At 42.0% G+C, this 22,399-nt stretch overlaps 1 protein-coding gene across 1 annotated transcript in view; it reads right to left on the bottom strand.

The window, feature by feature from the left end:
* The window catches only part of NBAS (NBAS subunit of NRZ tethering complex), a 1,303,215-nt gene that overhangs the window by 289,245 nt on the left and 991,571 nt on the right, over nucleotides 1-22,399 (bottom strand). Inside the window, exon 47 of the mRNA XM_082252487.1 lies at nucleotides 1,198-1,287. Within this exon, the coding sequence (XP_082108613.1) occupies nucleotides 1,198-1,287 (90 nt within the window). The remainder of the gene's footprint in view (nucleotides 1-1,197; nucleotides 1,288-22,399) is intronic.

Here is a 22,399-nt window from a genome sequence, read left to right as displayed (position 1 = left end):
TATCTCGCAAAAGTGAGTACACCCTTCACATTTTTGTAAATATTTTATTATATATTTTCATGTGACAACACTGAAGAAATTACACTTTGCTACAATGTAAAGTAGTGAGTGCACAGCTTGAAAAACATTGCAAATTTGCTGTCCCCTCAAAATAACTCAACACACAGCCATTAATGTCTAAACTGCTGGCAACAAAAATGAGCACCCCCTTAGGTGGAAATGTTCAAACTGGGCCCAAAGTGTCAATATTTTGTGTGGCCACCATTATTTTCCAGCACTGCCTTAACCCTCTTGGGCATGGATTTCATAGAGAGCCTCTCTCTGCTCACGGAGCACTGAGCAATCAGCTGTGTTTGATTGCTCAGTTCTCAGTCTTAGAGTCAGCGGGGGACAAATGCTGTATCCACCTAGGTAAGTATGATTTAAAAAAAAAAACTTCTCTTTGAAGTAAGAAGCTGATTGACTACCATGCTCAGCTTCACCAGATTTTGCACTCTCCAGTTTTAGTAAATCAACCCCAAAGTGATCAGGACATGTATGAAGCCAGCACCCGCAGATAATTAGAACTGAAGCTATGAAATTTTTTGGTGGATATGGACTTTATTTTGCAGGAAAAATTGATGGCAACTTCACCTTGTTGAGGCCAGAAAAGCTCCTTTGACCCATATGGAATATGTAAATCATTAAAACAAATGCCAATTGAGAGATGCTAGCTATAAACATTTTTTAGCATTTAGATGTAATACCATTTTCTTAGAAAGGGGTATGCTGGGTTTTTTATTTGGAGTAACACAGTGGTTATGTATGTGGCCACGTTGGGAGCAAATATGCTTTTTTAGAATTGTACATATAGATCATGGGTTCAAACAGTATAGAGAAAGTTTGGTCTGTGAGTGCAACATGGAAATGCACAGCACCTTACAAAGTGTTTTTTTTAAATCAGGGAACATAGTGTTAAACCAATCACACCAAAGCATTGCTGGTACCCTTTATCTATGCTCAGGTAAACGTCTCTTACTATACAGTTTTTGTTCTTTTTGGAATTTCCATTGTACATATAGATCGTGGATTTAGACAGTATAGAGAGAGTGCTTGGGCTGTGATCACAACACGAAAATTAAAGGCACCCTGCAGTGTGTTTTTTAAACTGGGAGCAGAGTTCTAAACCAATCACATCAGAGCATTGCTAGTACTCACCCTCTCTCTGTGCTCAGGTGCACTTCTCTTACTATGCTCTCCAGGACTTTTAAAGGCTCTTTAATTGCATCGGCATACAGGTCATCCTCCCTGGAAGTAAACAAAATGGATAAGTTCACATTGCTTGTCTGACTGACAGATTAAAAATATTGCTAAAAATAAATAAGTACTGATGTTATAAAATCATGCATCAGTGGTAAAAGTACAAAAGAGCTTGACAGGAAATTTGTGACTTCAGGAATGTGATAAAGGATTAGTGTTCGTCAAAACAAAGTGGCATCCATTTTTCCTCCTTCCTTAAACACTTTACCACCGGAGGATTTTGCTGTCTTACGTCCAGGCCACTTTTTGCGATTCAGCACTGTGCGACTTTAACTGACAATTGCGACGCCATACCCAAACGAAATTTACGTCCTTTTTTTCCCCACAAACAGAGCTTTCTTTTGGTGGTATTTGATCACCAGTGCGATTTTTACTTTTTGCGCTATAAACAAAAAAATAGAACGTAAATTTTGAAAAAATAAAATTTTTCACATTTTTTTATATGAAATTCCCCCCAAAAAATGTAAAAATCAAAATTTTTTAAAATTTTTGGCCAATTTGTTTTTTGCTACCTATGTTTGGTAAAAAAAAAATCACAATAAGCATATTTTGATTGGTTTGCACAAAAGTTATTGCGTTTACTAACTAAGGGAAAGATTTCTGTCATTTTTGGTGTTTTTTGTTAAACGAGTAATGGCGGCGATCTGCGATTTTTTTTGCGGGACTGCGACATTGCGGCGGACAGATCGGACCCTTGACTGAAATTTTTGACACTTTTGGGGGTACCAGTGACATTACTGCAGTAATCAGTGCTATACATATGCACTGTTACTGTAAAAATGACACTGGCATGGAAGGGGTTAATTTTATTGGAGAGGGAGGGGTTAATGTATGCCTGGTGCTTACTGACGTGTGTGGGGGGAGGTGACTGAGTGACAAAGGAACAGATCGCAGGTTCAGCTAAGCTGAACCCTGCAATCTGACCCTGTCTGTCACTTAGGAGATCCGCCCGCTTTGTTTACACATTCGGGCGGATCTCCACACTCGATTCCCCGACGATCTGGGGAAGAGCAGCGGCGATCGCAGCCGCTCCTCCCCTGGCCTGACTCCCGCTGTGACTGAATACAGCGGGAGCGAGCCTCCGGCGGTGTGCGAGCGCCGCCCACAAGGGGAGGAGTCCAGCAACGTAGGTCTACGTCGCTGGACGGGAACGAGCCACTTTGCCGCAGTACGGTCAACGTGACCGGTCGGCAAGTGGTTAAATTACCCAACCCTCCCCATCTCCAGATGCATACTTCCATTGATCTTTTGGTTAGGTCTTCTGTGTGCCTGTGTAGTAGCTTTCCATATACTTCTTACAGATCTGTGTTTCCTTGACAGAGGAAAGTGAAAGTGAAAATGAAAAGTGAAAATAATAAAAGAAAACCCTAGATTTTGGGTTGTCCCTAGAACAGAAATAGTGGGGATATCTTCCAATGAGGACACTAGATATGATGACAACACGAGATTCCTTTACTTTAGAGGAGTTTTCTCTCACTTCCTGCTTTGGCTATGGGACAGGAAATGAAGGGAAATCTCCCCAATGAGATACAGATGGCACAAACAAACTTTACAGAAAAAGAAAAAAGAAGTTGTGCATTTAGTTGTACTTTAAGGTAAGAAAATGGATAAATGAAATTTGTTTTAAAGTGTACTTATCCTTTAAAATAGGCCTAGCACGTGTAAGAGTAATTGAATGAGTTCCAGGGGTCGACTGTGCTGATCAGCAGAAAATAATGCCATTTACAAATTGTTAAATTAAAAGATCATTATTTCAAACTAAAAAAATAGAAAGGAACATGCTGGACAAAAGTTTATATTTAAAGAAACAGACACACTTTAAGGTTGCTCACATACAGTACAATTTCATGGTTAAGTATCAGTCTAAATCGCCCTTTCATTACGGGCCATTTTTCTTTTTGTGGTATTTAAAAACAACTGGGATTTTTTATTTTTTACTATGCATACATACATACAGTATCTCACAAAAGTGATTCCCCCCCTTACATTTTTGTAAATATTTTAATATATCTTTTCATGTGACAACAGTGAAGAAATTACACTTTGCTATAATGTAAAGTAGTGAGTGTACAGCTTGTATAACAGTGTACATTTGCTGTCCCCTCAAAATAACTCAACATGCTGAGCAAGGTACTCAACTTCTTTGGTGGACCATGGCACGGCCTGTTCTGGATGGAACCTGTCCTGTTAAACCACTGTATGGTTTTGGCCACCGTGCTGCAGCTCAGTTTCAGAGTCTCGACAATCTTCTTGTAGCCTAGGCCATCTTTATTTAGAACAATTCTTTCTTTCAGATTCTCAGAGAGTTCTTTGCCATGAGGTGCCATGTCGAACTTCAAGTGACCAGTATGATAGAGTGAGAGCGATAACACCAAATTTAACACACCTTCTCCCTATTCACACCTAAGACCTTGTAACACTAACGAGTCACATGACCCTGGGAGGGAAAATGGCTAATTGGGCTCAATTTGGACATTTTCACTTAGGGGTGTCCTCACTTTTGTTGCCAGCAGTTTAGACATTAATGGCTGTGTACTGAGTTATTTTGAGGGGACAGCAAATTTACACTGTTATACATGCTGTACAATCACTACTTTACATTGTAGCAAAGTGTCATTTCTTCAGTGTTGTCACATGAAAAGATATAATAAAATATTTACAAAAAAATGGATTTTTGTAAGATCTTACCGTAAAATCCTTTTCTCTTAAGCTCATTGACAGACATAGTCTTCTTGATTCTCAAGAGCTGGGTTATGTTGTCTCCACAGGAGTAGGACTAGGCAGAAAGACAAAACGTTCTGGCTCCACCTTAGGGGCAGTCCCTGAGGGTATATCCTCCCTCTCTCTGCTACAGGGAATCAGTTCTGTTCTAAAGCAGTAACAGAGAATTTAACCCAACCCAACTCAATGATAGAGGGGCGGGTACTACGTCTGTCAATGAGCTTAAGAGAAAAGGATTTTACGGTAAGATCTTACAAAAATCCATTTTTCTCTATCGCTCATTGACAGACGTAGTCTTCTTGATTCTCAAGAGCTGGGACATCCAGAAGCAGTGCCACAAATGAGGGGTGGGATTGACAAAATCAAATCCAATCTAGAAGGCCCAACCGGTGCCAAACTAGAAGTTTTAAAGGCTCATTATAAACAAAGAATGAGACTCAAATAAAAATTCCAACGGAAAAAACCCTCGAGGTAGACCACTGGTCTCCTCAAATGGCGGCCTGCAAAACCTTGCGGCCAAACGAGGCATCAGACGATGCCATTACATCAACTTTATAATGTTTTGTAAAGGTATGCACCGACGACCAGGTAGCCGCCTTGCACACCTGGACCACTGACGCCTGATGGCGAAAGGCCCATGACGCACTAAGTGCCCGAGTGGAGTGCGCCTTAACAGGGAACGGGGGCTAGACAGAAAAAAACTGATTCCCTGTAGCAGAGAGAGGGAGGATATACCCTCAGGGACTGCCCCTAAGGTGGAGCCAGAACGCTTTGTCTTTCTGCCTAGTCCTACTCCTGCGGAGACAACATAACCCAGCTCTTGAGAATCAAGAAGACTACGTCTGTCAATGAGCGATAGAGAAATGTGAGTACCTATACACAGAAGCTTTTGTAATTTTTTTTTTTTTTTTTTACTTTTTATTGGATTGCAGCATGCCCTTCTGTGTGTAAATGCAATGTTTCAAATCTATTTGTCTTCTTTAGCGTTTTTCTCTGTATGCCCTCCCACAGTGGCTGAATGAAACTTTTTGTCAACTTTTTTTCAGTCAAGGCACCCTTTAAAATTATGTATAGCTTCGAGGCACCCTATTCTAAAATGTGAAAAACAAAACAAATAGTTTTTACACATTGTGGCAGCATTCACACATGTGGGCCACCCAACGTTTAAGGTGATTAATTCCTTCACTTTTGCACACTGATACGGAGTAGCATTCCTCTTCTCCATCAGTTTCTCACCCTCTCTATGCTAATTTGAGAGGGGAAAACAAGAATGGTGTGCAGGATCATGATGTCCTCCTTACCAACTAATGGCTTAAGGTATTAATGCTGCACAATAAACACCTGTGGCTTTGTGTAACAAAAAAGCAGGCTTGATCCCCTTGGTGGCTTGTTGACAATTGTTGGGCAATTTTTAGGCATTTTGCCATGCACCCCTGAAGAACTCATAAGGCACCCCAGGGTGCCACAGAACCCTGGTTGCAAAAGGCTGGCCCAGGTTCAAAGCAGATAACTCGCCACTTGCTTGCAGAACATGGAGCTCAAATGCAACACACATGTGGGTACCATTGAAGCCCACCAACAGCCTGATGCTGAAGAGCAGGAGAAGGGTGTTGCTTGTCACATGACCACTACAGGCAGGCTGGCCACACTGCATTGGCAGTAAGGTGACATCATGTGCTAGTTCACTGAACCTGGAACAAAAGTCAGCACATCGGCTGGGTCTTGATTAGTACTATTCTCCTTTACTTAGTCGCATAAGCAGTTCTCAGCATAGACATGTTTTGGTTGCGCATGGTAATAGAAAAAAAAAAAAAAAAGAATACATTGATTTTTTTACCCACTTGAGCCCCAAGGAGTTTTTCTCTCCTTAATATTTCGGAGATGTCTCCATTTTTGCATCGTATACCTTTTAGGCCCGCTTCTCATTGCTCCTCTGCAGTTTCCCCAAAGCCCAGGTTCATCGCAGTATACATGTAGTTTTTGTGTGAGTTACCTGCACTTTGTCATAGACTTCTGTTGATTAAAATGTTAAGTGTGATTTCTATTTAATGTATTGCAATGGTTAAGCACCTCTCACACAGGGTTGATTTAGCGCTGATCAGCAGGGGATCTGTAAGCTGATCCCCTGCTGATGGGAGCAGAGCGGGACAGATATCACATCCGTATCTGCTCAGCTTATGCAGAGCGGGCACAGACAGACCCTGCTCTACTTTTTGGGTGGCCGGGTGTAAGCAGAATCAGCTGTCTGTTTACATCCAGCTACCTCAAATCTGCTCCTAAAAAACTGAAGAGTGCGCAGTCCTTCTGCTTTTTTTTTTGCATACTGGATTGGATCCAGAGGTAGGTGGTTATAAACTGACACAAATCTCTTTACTCCCACCTGTATGGTTTTCTAGAGAAGAAGAGGAGCGGAAACGGCCGGCGGCCAGCAAGAGAGGATCAGGGCTCCTCAGTGCAATGTCACTGCACAGAGCAGGTAAATATAACATGTTTGTTATTTTTGAAAAAAAAAATTTTTACAACCACTCTAAAGTGTTACTAAACTCACAACAGTAAAATCAGTATGTATATGCAGTAAAGCATGCTTGTTATACTCACTGTGGAACCGAATGGGTTAAATTGGTGGTTAAAGTATTTTTTTTTCTTTTTTTTTAAATAACATACATGTTATACTTACCTCCTCTGTGCAGTTGGTTTTGCACAGGGCAGCCCAGATCCTCCTCTTCTCATGTCCCGCGTTCCTGCTCCTGGCCCCTTCTCCTGTCGAGTGCCCCTACAACATGCAGCATGCCATGGGGGTACCCCGAGCCAAGCAGCAGCTCCGTGTATCCATTCAAACACGGAGCTGCCGTTCAGCCCTGTCCCCACTCTCTCCTGATTGGCTGACTTTGAATGACAGCCGCAGGAGCCAGTGGTGCCACGGCTGTGTCTCAGCCAATCACAGCCGAGTGACCCGTGGACATTGTTGGATAGAAATGGGGCTCAGGTAGATATTAGGCAGTGCTGGGATAGCTGCTACACACAGAAGGCTTTTATCTTCATGTATAGAATGCATTAGGATAAAAAGACTTCTGACTTTACAACTCCTTTAATCCTGGACATTGTGTAAAAAAGCTGTTTGATCCTGTCTTCTCTAAAACTCCCCTTCTTCCACTGTCCCCAATTCATCTCCTGATAAGCCTTTGGAGTCACTATGCATATGCTCAGTTTGGTGTGTATTGCTAGAGAGTGTTTTTTTTCAGGTTCAGGGGTCCTGCAGCCTCATAGGGCAGTCAGAGGAGCATCAAAACTCCTTCTACAAGCTTTAACCAGACACTGATAGACGTCACAAGACTGCTATAAACTGCTGATGATAAAAGGTATTTAGCAGTTTATATTTACTAAAATAATTGCCTTTCCATGTTCTGTGTACCGTGGGAGATCAGATATAGTGAATTTGGGGTTTAGTAACACTTTAATGTACCATGAACTGTAGATGTAGTAATTATAGAAAGAGGTTTCACTGAGACCTAAAAATTATTTCACTGGTTCCACCATGTTAAAAAGGTTGTGAAAGGCTGCTTGACACCATTCAGGTGATGCTCTGTGAAGTTCAGTCATTTCAGAAAGCTTCATCTGACTACAATTTGGTGTTGGTCCCCATTCACAATTGAATATTTCTCAGCTTGTTTCCCTACTCCTGACTAACATGCAGATTCCCACTCTTTACAAGCGTTCACTTCATCTTCATCATATATGTTCAGTCATCATATACTCAAAAAAGTACATGACCTTTTATATTGTAAAGGGTAACCCCATTTTCGTTTTGAGAAAAAAAAAAAATAGCAAATAAAAAAAAAAACAATATAGCATAAACAATTGCAACATAAATCATATTGCAATTGATTGTTATTAAAAATGACCTTTCCTTTTCAATCTGCAGCTGGTGTAATGTTCTGAAAATGCAATGCAATATGGCTACCTGGAGCTGTTCTGTACACAGAATGCTTACTGACCACACCCCAGAAACATCATTTCCTGCTTGTGTGATTGGCTCACGGATTTTCCCAGAAGTCTGCACTAAGATATAAGTCAGATTTCTGGCATCCCCTGCAACAAAAATGTCATTTTTGGTGATATACTCCCAATAGGAACATGTCTAAAGGGATGCAGGCCCAGCAGATTTCCTCATTAGAGCCCTGCAGCTGCCACAGCTGATATTTATGAAACCACTCCCATTAGACCCACTCAGCACAGAGGAACCTACAAGGATTTCTTCAGAATAACAAAAGGTAGGAATCTGCAACAAAGGTTGCTAACCACTTCAGCCCCGGAAGATTTTACCCCCTTCCTGACCAGGCCCTATTTTGCGATTCGGCACAGCGTTATTTTAACGGACAATTGCGCGGTCGTGCGATGCTGTACCCAAACAAAATTTACGTCCTTTTTTTCCCACAAATAGAGCTTTCTTTTGGTGGTATTTGATCACCTCTGTGATTTTTATTTTTTGCACTATAAACAAAAATAGCGAAGATTTTGAAAAAAAAAAAATTGTTTTCTGCTACATATTTTTGGTAAAGAAAATCGCAGTCTTTTGTTGGTTTGCACCAAAGTTATCGCATTTACTAACTACGGGAAAGATTTATGTCATTTTTTTTTTTTTTTTTATACTAGTAATGTCTGCGATATTTAGCAGGACTGTGACATTGCGGCAGACAGATTGGACCCCTAACTGACATTTTTGACACTTTTGGGGTTACCAGTGACATTACAATAATCAGTGCTAAAATATGCACTGTTACTGTAATAATGCCCTTGGTAGGGAAGGGGTTAACCCTGTGGCAAGGGGTTAAATGTAAGACTAGGGAAGTGATTCTAACTGTATGGGGGTTGGGCTTGTGAAATGATCACAGAGACCTGTGATCCTATATAGCAGGATCACACGAGCTCTGTGATCATCCCAGGGAGAAGGACGGCCAGCTGTGTTTACAACAGCTGACCGTTCTCTCTCAGCGGGGAATAATCGCAATCGGAGCCACCTGCCTGTTGCATCGGCTTCCCCGCTGGCGAGACTCCCGAGAGCGAGCGCCGTACATGTACAGTGATTTGCCTGGGAGCGGCTGCTTGCCGCATAACATCTGCGGCGGGCGGTTGTAAACAGGTTAAAATCCCTGCAATGTACAGAGATCACCCAGAGGGGAATGTTTTTTTCTCAACAAAAGTGGAGTTACGCTTTAAGCGTATTTAGGGGTTTTTGCCTCCATAGCCCGAAATAGGTGAGGCTGTAAACACGCAAATCACATAACTCTCCTCTACGATTGCCTTTCTCCTTTTGTCTAGCTCAGTAAACAAAGGCCTGAAGCTTGATGTATATGCGAAAATTCTTACACAGAGATTGCAAAATGCCCAAAAATATTTCAAATGAACACAGACACCATAGGACTCCTATGGAACTCCTTACCCCAATTTGTCTCCTACTCTATTAGCTTTTAGACGTTCCCTGAAAATCCTCCTCTTCAGAGAAGCCTATCCTACCCACACCTAACAACTGTATTTTCATTTTCTCCATCAGCTCATCCCCCACAGTTATTACCTTTTGTACCACTTGACCTCCCTCCTAGATTGTAAGCTCTAATGATCAGAGCCCTCTGATTCCTCCTGTATTGAAGTGTATTGTAACTGTAATGTCTGCCCTCAAGTTGTAAAGCGCTGCACAAACTGTTGGCATTAACCGCTTCCGCACTGCTCACTAGAGCACTACTGCGGCAAAGTGGCTCGATAACGTCTGGCGACGTAGACCTACGTCGGCAGACATTCCCCTTTTCTCGGCGGCGCTCGCGCGCCGCCGGACGCTCGCGCGCCGCCGGACGCTCGCGCGCCGCCGGACGCTCGCTCCCGCTGTATTCAGTCACAGCGGGAGTCGGGCCAGGGGAGGAGCAGCGGCGATCGCCGCTGCTCTTCCCCGGTCATCGGGGAATCGAGTGTGGAGATCCGCTCGCTTGTGTAAACAGAGCGGGCGGATCTCCTAAGTGACAGGCAGGGTCAGATTGCAGGGTTCAGCATAGCTGAACATGCGATCTGTCCCTGTGTCACTCAGTCACCTCCCCCCACACACGTTAGTAAGCACCAGGCATACATTAACCCCTCCCTCTCCAATAAAATTAACCCCTTCCCTGCCAGTGTCATTTTTACAGTAACAGTGCATATGTATAGCACTGATTACTGTAGTAATGTCACTGGTACCCCCAAAAGTGTCAAAAATGTCAGTCAAGGGTCCGATCTGTCCGCCGCAATGTCGCAGTCCCGCAAAAAAAAATCGCAGATCGCCGCCATAACTCGTTACAAAAAAAAACACCAAAAATGACAGAAATCTTTCCCTTAGTTAGTAAACGCAATAACTTTTGCGCAAACCAATCAAAATATGCTTATTGCGATTTTTTTTTACCAAAAATATGTCGCAGAAAACAAATTGGCCTAAAATGATAAAAAATTTGGATTTTTACATTTTTTTGGGGGGAAATTTCATATAAAAAAATGTGAAAAATATTATTTTTTCAAAATTGTCGCTCTTTTTTTGTTTATAGCGCAAAGAGTAAAAATCGCACAGGTGATCAAATACCACCAAAAGAAAGCTCTATTTGTGGGAAAAAAAGGACGTAAATTTCCTTTGGGTACGGCGTCGCACGACCGCGCAATTGTCAGTTAAAGTCGCACAGTGCCGAATCGCAAAAAGTGGCCTGGACGTAAGACAGCAAAATCCTCCGGTGGTAAAGTGGTTAAATAAATCCTGTATAGTAATAATATTAATAATGAAATGAACACGTCCTGATCAGGTGTGAAAGCAGACTTACTGTCTAATGATCACTATACCCTTTACACTCTTGGTGAAGACGACCATTTGAGCTTGTTTTGTTTAATAAGACAATCCCGCCACACTTCCATGTTTTGTACTGTCACTGGATTCATGAAAAGCATAAAAACACTTCTTTTCCTGTAAGGTCAGTGACCTTTACTCTCCATCTATAGATTTATAGATAACATTTATACGTACATTTCTCATTGGTTTCTGGCAGGATGCACTTGGCATGATTTTAAATGCATATGAAAGAGATTTTTCTGCACAAGGCCAGACAAACAACAACTGCTGTTCTCCCTGCCGTGACTGACACATTGAAGTGTTTGCGTTAATGGCTGTCATCAATATTCTGAAGTGAAAATTTCCAGCTACTATATATTTCTGCGGCTGAAATCAGCCCGGGGAATGTTACAAAACACAAAATGTTTCAAGGGCTCATTTCCATGTGAAAGAGTGATGAATAATTTAGATACACAGTAACAGCTTCCAGTGCATAATGAACAAGGAATCTGAATCACAGACTCATACATGTAGACATGTTTGTTTGCTGTTAAAGGGAAACACCTGACAGACCGCGGAAACACACATATGTGTATTGTTTTACCTGCCAAAATATTTGAAATCCAGTCTTGTGGTACAGACAGGCCTGCCACACTGTATAGGCAGTGAGGTGACATACAGTACATCTGGAAAGTATTTACAGCACTTCACTTTTCCACATTTTGTTAGGTTACAGAATGTTCCAAAACTGATTAAAGTGGAGTTCCACCCTAAAATAAAACTTACCTCCATCTTCATGCCCGGGGTCACCTGAAAAACAAATGGATAATCACAATTTATTTTTTTTTACTTACCTGGTTTAGAAGAAAATATACTTACCTTACTTCCTCTTCCTCCCCTCGGCAGCCACGGCGATTCGTCACTTCCTGGCTTGCAATGATTCCTGGGAGCTGAACGTCATCGCTCCCAGGAATCAATGCGCCTGCACCGGCCCCGATGTCAGTTCCGGTGCAGGCGCCGTCATACCTTGCTAAACAGCTTCTGGGCATGCCCAGGAGCTGTGCAGGGATGACGCTGCGGCACCGGAAGTGACGGCGGGGCTGGTGCAGTGCATCGTGGGACCGAAGAAGATGGAAGAGGGCGCAGAAGAGGATCGCGCTGGCTTCAAGCTGCCCACACCTGAGATGGCAGCGCTGGACAATACTTTTTTAAGGTAAGGATTTCTTCTAAAAGTGAAGTGCAACCCGGGACAGATCAGAGGCTAGCCATTGTGGAATGTACTAGCCCTGACTGTCCTGGGGGTATTTTTATTAAAAAAAGTATTCCCAGGGTGGAACTCCGCTTTAAATGTATTATTTTCCTCAAAATTCTTCAAACAATACCTCATAACAACATAGTGAAAGAAGGTTGTTTGAAATCTTTGCAAACATATATAAAAAAAAAAAAACAAAGTGAAACAATCTCATGTACATAAGTATTCACATAAGACTAAAACAAAAAATTGGTGCAAAACACCTATCTCCTGCGCTCTGAGAGGTAATCTTTTAACCACATCCAGCCACACTCATGCGGCTACCGAAGACTTTCTACTTGACTTTGCTTGGATACTTCGGCCTTGCAGCCTCTTTTCAAGACTAGGGTAGTCTGAGACCACTAAAATCAAAGAACAAACACAAGGGCGCACCGGCCTAGTGCATTATCCTCGATAAAGGTTTTATTGAATAAAAGGTATAAAAATACTTACAAACAGAGTCTTGGTAAAAGCATATCAAATGGATACAGTGCCATCCGCATCAGAACCACAAGGTATAGTATCCTCTGAAGCTTGGCTTACGTGTTACTCTGTATGGAACTATACTTCCATACAAAGGCCATCAGACACCTTTTCTTCTTGAGGCAGTGTTGGGGATCACCTTAGCCCCCACACTAGCCCAGACTGACATAACAGGGAGTGTGAATAGGCTGCAGATTACTCTCCTGGGCGACAGGTACATAAACCATTGGCAGAAACATGGCCTTTAGGCTTTGATGAAGAAGCAAAATCTCAAAACGCGTAAGCCAAGCTTCAGAGGATGATATACCTTGTGGTTCTGATGCGGATGGCACTGTATCCATTTGATATACTTTCATCAAGACTCTGTTTGTGTGTACTTATACCTTTTATTCAATAAAACCTTTATAGAGAATAATGCATTAGGCCGTTGCGCCCTTGTGTTCGTTCTTTGACATAAGTATTCACAGCCTTTGCCATGACACTGAAAATTGAGCTCAGGTGCATTCTGTTTCCACTGATCATCCTTGAGATGTTTCTACAACTTGATTGGAGCCCACCTGTAGTAAATTCAGTTAATTGGACACAATTTGGAAAGGCACATACCTGTCGATATAAGGTCCCACAGTTAGTGCATGTCAGAGCACAAATCAAACCATGAAGTCCTAGGAAATGTCTGTAAACCTCAGATTCAGGGTTGTATCATGGCACAGATTTTGGGAAGGGTACAGAAACATTTCTGCAGCATTGAAGGTCAACGACCACAGTGGCCTCCATCATCTGTAAATGGAAGATGTTTGGAACCACCAGGACTCCTCATAGAGTCGGCCGCCCAGCCAAGATGCGCGATCTTGGGAGCAGGGCCTTGGAGAGGGAGGTGACCAAGAACCCAATGGTCACTCTTACAGAGCTCCAGCATTTCCCTGTGGAGAGAGAACCTTCCAGAAGAACAACCATCTCTGCAGCCCTCCACCAATCAGGCCTCTATGGTAGAGTGGCCAGACAGAAGCAACTCCCCAGTAAAAGTCACATAACAGCCCGCCTGGAGTTTGCCAAAAGGCACCTGAAGGACTCTCAGACCATGAGAAACAAAATTCTCTGGTATGATGAAACAAAGATTGGACTCTTTGGCCTGAATGGCAAGCACCATGTCTGGAGGAAACCAGGCACTGCTCATCCCCTGGCCAATACCATCCCTATAGTGACGCATGGTGGTGGCAGCAACTCTGGGACTAGTCAGGATTGAGGGAAAAATTAATGCAGCAATGTACAGAGACATCATTGATGAAAACCTGCTCCAGAGCGTTCTGGACCTTAGACTGGGGTGAAGGTTAATCTTCCAACAGGACAACAACCCTAAGCACACAGCCAAGATAACAAAGAAGTGGCTACGGGACAACTCTGTAAATGTCCTTGAGTGGCCCAGCCAGAGCCCAGACCTGAACCCAATTGAACAACTCTGGAGAGACCTGAAAATGGCTGTGCACTGACGCTCCCCATCCAACCTGAGAGAGCTTGAGAGGTCCTGCAAAGAAGAATGGGAGAAACTGCCAAAAAATAGGTGTGCCAAGTTTGTGGCATCATACTCAAAAAGTCATGAGGCTGTAATTGGTGCCAAAGGTGCTTCCACAAAATATTGAGCGAAGGCTGTAAATACTTATGTACATGGGATTTTTTTAGTTTTATGATTTTAATAAGTTTGCAAAGAATTCAAACAAACTTCTTTCAGGTTGTCATTATGGGGTATTGTTTGTAGAATTTTGAGGAAAAAAAAGAATTTAATACATTTTGGAATAGGACTAAAACATAATAAAATGTGGAAAAAGTGAAGCGCTGTGAATGCTTCCCAGAACTAGGAATGAGAGGCAGTATATTGTTGTGGTCTATTCTGTACTTTTTTCCTTCAGTACATTGCTACATCATGGGCAGCTCTTGGTGCAGAACATGACTGAATTCAGCTGTGCATGTAATAACGGGTAGGTCAGAGAAAGAATTTTAAAAATACATTTAAAAAATGTTTTAATCACTTTAGTTCTAGGGAATTTTTCTGTTTTTTTTTATTTTTGTTTCAGAGACATCGTCTTTCCGCACCTTTCAGTGTTTGTAGTTTACCCTAATTTCTTTTTTTTTGGGACAGATAGGGCTCTAATTTTGTAGCAGATGGAGATGTATATATTTTTATTCCCTGGGTGTTTTTTTAGAAAGAAATTGGAAAAAATTCGAAAAAATGTATTTTTCTTTGAAGCAACATTTACATAATTTGCACACCTCCAGATATTTGCCCCAAAACATAACCATCAAAGATATTTGCCCCAAAACATAACCATCAAAGATATTTGCCCCAAAACATAACCATCAAACTGTTGATTAAAATATTATCACATAAGTATAATTTTTATGTAACATAATGAAATGGTAAAGCTCAGAAAAGTGAACATACTGCGTTTTAGGAGAGTTAAGCCCCGTACACACACGTACTGATCGTCGGCCGAACGATCGGCCGTCTTTTGTCCAGGGCTGTCGTGTCTGTTGAAAACTGCAAAATACTGCACACGAATTTTGTCGGCCAACAACAGCCGACTGCAGAAGTGATGTCATGTGATGGTTAACTTTCCTTGTCTTTTTTCTTTTCTGAGCATGCCCAGTCTTGCAAATCTGCTGATTGTCGGCCGAATTCTGTACTGACTGGCGAACAATCGGCCGTTCTGGTGTTGGCCAACAAAAATTTTAATGCGTGCAAGACAGATTCTGTTCGGCCGAAAATGCGCTGTCGGCTGTCGGAAGCATCATACTAACAAGCCTACAATCGGCCGATCGGTCGTCGGCCGAATATTTACGGCCGACAATCGGTACGTGTGTACGGGGCTTTGCACACCAGAGCTCTTGATGCTACATGACACACAGGTGAATATAAATAAATAAATAAATGTGCATAAATTGTTAGCATAACAATAAATCTATATTAAATCCAAAAGAAAACATTGTATTGCTGCTTAACAATTCTTAGATGCGATGGCTGCATTAGGCTCCTTTCACACCTGGCGGTCCGTCGGCGGACTCAGTTTTTCTCAGCGGGGGATCGATCCGCCGATCCCCCGCTGAGCAGGCGGATGGCAGCTCTGTCTCCGCTCTGTGTGTGGAGACAGAGCTGCCAGGTTCCCGCTGTTCTCTATGGGGCAATCGGATGAGAACGGACCATCTGTCCGTTCTCATCCGATCCGCTGGACGGATGGAAAATAGGGTTTCCATCCGTCCAGATTTGACAGATCGGATGTTAGCGGACATGTCTCCGCTCACATCCGATGCCCCATAAAGATGCATGGGGCATCCATTCAGATCCGCCAAAAAAAACAGACAGGCGGATATGAATGGTCCGCATGTGTGAAAGGGGCCTTACTCCTTTTTCGGGGTTCTTTCAGTTACCAGTAATTTGTTAGTGTATCAAAATCTGCTAGTAAATCTAACACTCCTTTCCCCCCAGACTGATAATGCTGCTGTCCAAAGGTGTTTGTTCCTTCATTCAGAGGGGGGGACACTCTAATGCAGGAAGCGTGTTACTGACTGCATCATAAGGTGAAAACAGAGGGGAATAAGTCTGGGGAAAAAAAAAAGAAAACAAATGCAGCAATTACATCTACCAAAGGATTGGTAAGCTGCAATATATTCCATTTTAGGTTTTGGGTTTACTACTGCTTTAAGAGAAGACTAGGTCACATTGGTGAGGTCATGTAATAATCTTTTTTTTAAAAGGTTAGCATTCCCAAAAAAATCAGAATGGCATTGCAAAAACTTACATAAGCATTTGACATTCGTAAACGCAAATGTGATCCAGATCATCCAATCTGCTTTCATACTCTAAGGAAGTGTTGTGATTTAAGCATTGTGTTTACATTTGTCTGCTATAACCACTTATATACTGGCTGGGACCCGCAATAACTATTGATGCAACCCATTCCCCCACAGGAGCCTGGAGGTTACTTAGTGATGATGTAAGCAGCCACCATTTTGGTTGATTTTTGCTAAAGCGTTAAGCTGGCCATCCATCATACGAAAAATCGTACAAACTCATTTTCGAAAAACAAACACTCGGCCATGAGAACAGACGATCGTGCCATCATGTAATGACCGGATTTTGAACGATAAATGGTTCAATGGACATAAATTAATCAGTTTTTCGTTCATTTTGTCACATATACCTAGTGCAAACAGTTCGGGCGAGAAACACATTAACCTTTCAATTTATCGTTCGTTCGGCAGAATTTTTCTAAACTGTTCCTTCGATTTTTCGGCTCTGAAACGTTAAAACTGATTTTCTATTCGTGCCCATGACTGGACGAAAAATTAACGAACGGACCAAATGACAGATTTTCGAACGATTTTTTGGCTATGGTATGGCTAGTTTTAGTGGAACGAAACCTTCCAATACTCACCTCCCCACCAGCAATGTGAGGTCAGCAAGATTTTTTACTGGAGCTTTACTGAAATCTCCCTGGCTTCTTTTTTGGTTTGGGGGTCTTCAGCCATCTTGATTTGCCAGGCCAAGATTGACGTAGCTCCCATGCATGTGCATGGGAATGTATCTCAGCACCAAGGTGTGCCAAGAATGTACAATAGGCTGCACATGCACAGCATCCTAATGCGGGCCATAGGTGGAGCAACCACGGGTTGCAGTGTTGATGGGGGAATCCCTCCCATGGAGCCATTGTGTTATCCTGCCAGGGGAGTGGTCGCTGGGAGAACACAGTGATTACTGCCAGCAGCTATAATAGCTGCTAGCAATAATTGTATGTAAAAACCAACAGGCTGGATGTACCCAAGTTGATCAACTTGGGTACATTCAGCCTGCCCATATTTGATTTGAATCTAAGCTGGCCCCTGTTGCTTTCATCTAAGGCTGGCTTTAAGCATCTTGAGAGGAGGCTTGATTACAGAATAGTTCATTTCCTCTGCAATAAATAATCCTTCCTGCTAGCAAATTTTGCAATTTAAGGCAACTTTCTGCTTTAAGTTAGGCAGACTGTGGCCAAATATTAATTCATATGGAAAAAATATAGCAATTATATTGCTGAATCAATAATAAGTGTGCTACCGTTGGCTCATTACAATATTGATTTTTAAAACAAAAGTGCAGTTATCCTTTAAAGAAAAACCACCCTACTGTTAACTTATTTTGGTAAGAAGTATAAATCAATTTACAAAAGGCTACAAATAAAAAAATAAGCTGATAATGAGTAATGAATTTAATGGTGAGACCCAGAGAAGCTCTCCTGCTGTTGCCTCCATCTAAGGAAACGAAGGAATAAAAGGCCAGCACACTAAAGGAAACTTTACTGGATTAGAGTTTGATGCATTCAGGCCCACAAAGTACAAAGTAAGCTCTAATACTTTGGGACTTCCCACAGAGAGTACAACACATGACAAGATAAAAAAATAAATTAAATATTTTCACAGAAAAGGAAAAAAATAAAAGATACAATTCTTATATGAAAAATACTAGTACTAACAATAAAAAAATAAATCAAATATTTTCACAGAAAAGGAAAAAAAAATAAAAGATACAATTCTTATATGAAAAATACTAGTACTAACAATAAAATCAAACTGCCAAAAAAAAAAAAAAAAAAATCCGTAAAGAACCTTTATAAGCATTTCTAATGAAAAGGCCAGAGCTTGTGAGGACATGGCAATAGAAGGTAAATTCTGTAGGTGGCCTTGACAACAGGAAATTAACTGTACCACACACCGTACAATGGTTCCTTCCAGAGCAGGCTACAGATATAATAAAATCCAGGATAAATCAATCACCCCACTGCTATATAAAGCAAGGAGAGGAGGAGTGAAGCTCAGGCTTGCTGAGATGCTGACTTGATGCTGGAAAAACAGGAGGCTACAAACAGCATCTCATCCAAAGCTGGAACATCTCAGCAGGCTGCAGTCTTCCCAGCGCAATGAACGACTGGTATTCCCCAGATGTATGTTTTATGTGTATATTAAATAAAACATCTCATCTCTCTAGGCTGCCGGTGTGCAAACTTTCTGGAAGGCAGGCAGGAGTTCTGAAGATGCTAAAAGTAAACTGAGGATTTTTTTTTGCTGTGTTCAGGTAAGAAAGAAACACTGCAGAAAATTGGCAATTTCAAGAACGACATTATATTGTCCACAGCCCGCTTGTAAAATATTTTCTCTTCCTGTGTAGCCAGCCCTTGGTTCTGTCTGCCCTGTCACATTGCTGCTCTGTTGTAAAGAATTGCACTATACTTTATATGCTTACATCAATTTCTTCTTGATGACTCCAGCTCCTACAATACATTGTGTGTCACCTTAAAGCCCATTTTAAGTCTTTTATCTCTTACAGCCATGTACTGTACGTTACCATTCATGGTTGATTTCTGCTTACAAATGGCTCAATTCTCCTTCATTCCCCCATTGTAAATGCTACTTCTAGCCCTCACACTGCAGTTTTCTGTGGCAGAAGAGCTGAGTAACAGCCACGCCCCTTAACACAAGTCATCTTCACACAGATGTGTATTGCAAAGAATGATGTGTCCAATACAGTACATAGTACATTAGGTCCAACCTTGATGTCCTTGATTTACACATTCATTGTTAGACTCCCAGCAAGCAGCTTTAACATGCAGGAGGAGGTAAGGCTAGCCATAGGCGGAGCTAATTTCTTTCCTGCGTCCACTGTTGATTACCCTATCAACACAGACCGGGGAATCCCTCCCGCAGAGCTATTGTGTTCTCTCTGACGAAGGAGGTTGAACCTCGAAAACGACATTGCGGCTCGTCCTCACCATTGCTTGTTCCTTGTCACTCGCCAGTATCCGCGGAGGAACCGGCAGTGGAAGGTGACGTCACTTCTGGCTCCCAGCTGCCAGTGCCTCTGGGGGAGGTGCGGCAATACACTGTGGCATTGTGTTCATCGTCCTCTGCCCCTGGTTTTTGCAGCACAGCCAGTGCTGGCACTATGGGTCCCATGTCACCCTCCAGTCCATCACATCTTTGGGGATTCCATGTCTCTAGATGAATTGCCTGTCATCACACCGATTCATGTCTATTTTAATGTAAGTGTACAGAATTAAAGATGTGCTTTTACCACTTCGAATTCCTGTTCTGGAGGGATCCCACTCTCACAGGAGCTGCCGGTCGCCCAATTCCACTTCTTTTTTGGACATTGCTTCTTGACCACCTCATCCAGAGACTATTATTAATATCCTGTCCTGGACGTTGCCAGCTTTGGTATTTATATTTATGCTCAGGTTTCCAGGGTTCTCTACGTATATATAAATGTTTTTCCAATTGTATATTGCCCTTAAACATCATACATTCACCATTTATATGCTACAGTGAGCGCAGACCCACTGACTTCGGCCAGTGTTGCTGTGTTCTTTCGCTCAATCAACTTGGGTTTATTCAGCCTACCAATACATGGTTTAAATCTCGGCTGGTTCCTGCTGACGTAGTCGAGATTAGAACTGTCTATGGCTAGCTTAAGACTATAGAGGCTGGTAGTACAAAGTCTGACTGCTTATCTTCTTCCATGACTTTGAAGTAGTCTGACTGCTTATCTTCTTCCATGACTTTAAAGTAGTTCTAAAAGCAGAAGCTTTTATTATCTTAATGCATTCTACGCATTAACAAAAAAACCAAGTGCAGCAGCCCCCTTCATACTTACCTGAGCCCCATCTTGATCCGGCGATGTTGCACAACAGCCTTGGCTTTCCGGGATTCTACCTTCCCATTGGCTGAGAAAGCAGCAGGTCCCATTGGCTCCCGCAGCTGTCCATCAAAATCAGTGAGGTAATGAGGAGAGAGGGGGTGGGGATGAGCTGAAGCTCCATGTCTGGATAGAAACACAGAGCAGCAGCTCGGCTCGGGTACTCCCATAGCAAGCTGCTTGTTGAGGGGGCACTCCGCAGGCGGGAGAGCGAGGGACCTGAGAAGAGAAGGATCAGGGCTGCTCTGTGCAAAGCCACTGCACAGAGCAGGTAAGTATCACGTTTGTTATTTTTAAACAAAAAAAAAAAAACACTTTAAGGCCCCGTTCACATACAAGCGACGCTACTTCGCACCGCGACCTCCGAGGTCGCGGTGCGAGCAGCGCGCCGCGACCTCGGAGCGGCCGCCACGGACTTCATAACATTGAAGTCTATGGCGGTCGCCTCCTGGTCGCCTCCTGGTCGCCCCAAAGAAGCTCCGGACCCTTTTTCTAAGTCGGAGCGACTTGTGTCGCTCCTATTAGAATGGGTCCGCAGCTTCCCTATGGGAGGGGACCTACGGCGACCTGTGAGGCGACCAGGTCGCCTCACAGGTCGCCTTAGTGTGAACGGGGACTAATTGGGCTTTACATCTTAGTATAACCTCAGCACCCCACCAAACAACCACTAGTTTTAATTCTGTGTAAAAAAAAAATAGAAACATTACTTTTGTTTTATTCTTTGTCACAGTGTAGCACCCCCAAAAATGGCAGCCTTTCTCAAATTTCAGTTGATGTAAAGAGGATAGTGGAAATTTACTACAAAGGTCTATTAAAAGTAATTATTTATTATAGGTACTTTTATAGTGCAGTATTTATGCAGTGCTTTACATATATATATTGTACATTCACATTAGTCCCTGCCCTCAAGGAGCTCACAATCTAAGATACCTAACTCACATTCATACATACACATACTAAGGCCAACTAACAGCACGTTTTTGGAGTGTGTGAGAAAACACAAGCACAGGGAGAACATGCAAACTCCAGACAGGTTGTGCTGTGGTTGGGATTCGAACTAACGACCCTGGTGCTGCTAGGCGTAAGTGCTAACCACTGTGCTGCACAATAACATATAGTAACTTTAAAAATGTAGGATAGCATGATGGCTTAGTGATTAGCACTCTGTTTAGCAGTCATAGAGCCATGACTTCAAGAACTATAAAGTCTCACTCTGAGTTGATGTTCAACTTTGCTAAAACAGTCTAATACAATTGTATAGGTGTTTTGGCATTCACTCACATGGGCCCCGCTGTGCATGTCTAACTTTAGACTACAAGCCCTTAGGAAACAGGCACACAGTCAAATTGCTTCATGTTCTCCGTTGAAAGAAAATAATAATGGTTTTGAGCTGACTTTATTTAACTTTTTTAAGTTTATAAGTCTTTATTGTTTCATACTTTTTTACACTTATCTAAAAATTATATACAGTAGAGCACCTTGCTTTGTAGCTTCCTTGATCTGATTGGAACCCTACGTTGTATGTTATGGGAGAAGTCATTGCTCTCATGGCTCATTCTAGTTCTGCAAAGTTCTGTACTTCTTTCAGCACAGCTGAAAATAAATGAGTCTATTAATGTGGAAAGCAGACTAGAGTGCCACCTGCTGGCTGGATAGAATAGTACATCCTTTTAATCATAACATTTCATTTTCAAACTCTTATTAACGTGCCACTAAACCCACATAAAAAAAAAAAAAAAAAACTACAATGAGTTTTATTTGTCTCCAAGACCAAAGATAAATCAGAATTTGACATTAAAATTAACACTGCACTACTACATAAGAAAAAGTAGGGGGTATCTACTAAGCTTCTAAAGAAAAAAAATAGCTTTTCTTCTTTTTTTTTTTTTTTTTTAATATTTAATGTTGGTAATATATTCAGGTAATATGTGCAATGACATTACAGGCAAAAAGTTTACAGTTTCTTGGGTTTTTATTTATATTTTAAAGTTGCACTTCTCTTTGTTATAAGGCAATATTTTCCTGTATGAAACTTGGTTTTATTTATAAAGAT

This window comes from Pelophylax lessonae, assembly GCF_965119305.1.
Source record: "Pelophylax lessonae genome assembly, chromosome: 3".
Lineage (NCBI taxonomy): Eukaryota > Metazoa > Chordata > Amphibia > Anura > Ranidae > Pelophylax > Pelophylax lessonae.
This window is presented reverse-complemented; position numbering and strand designations above follow the sequence as displayed.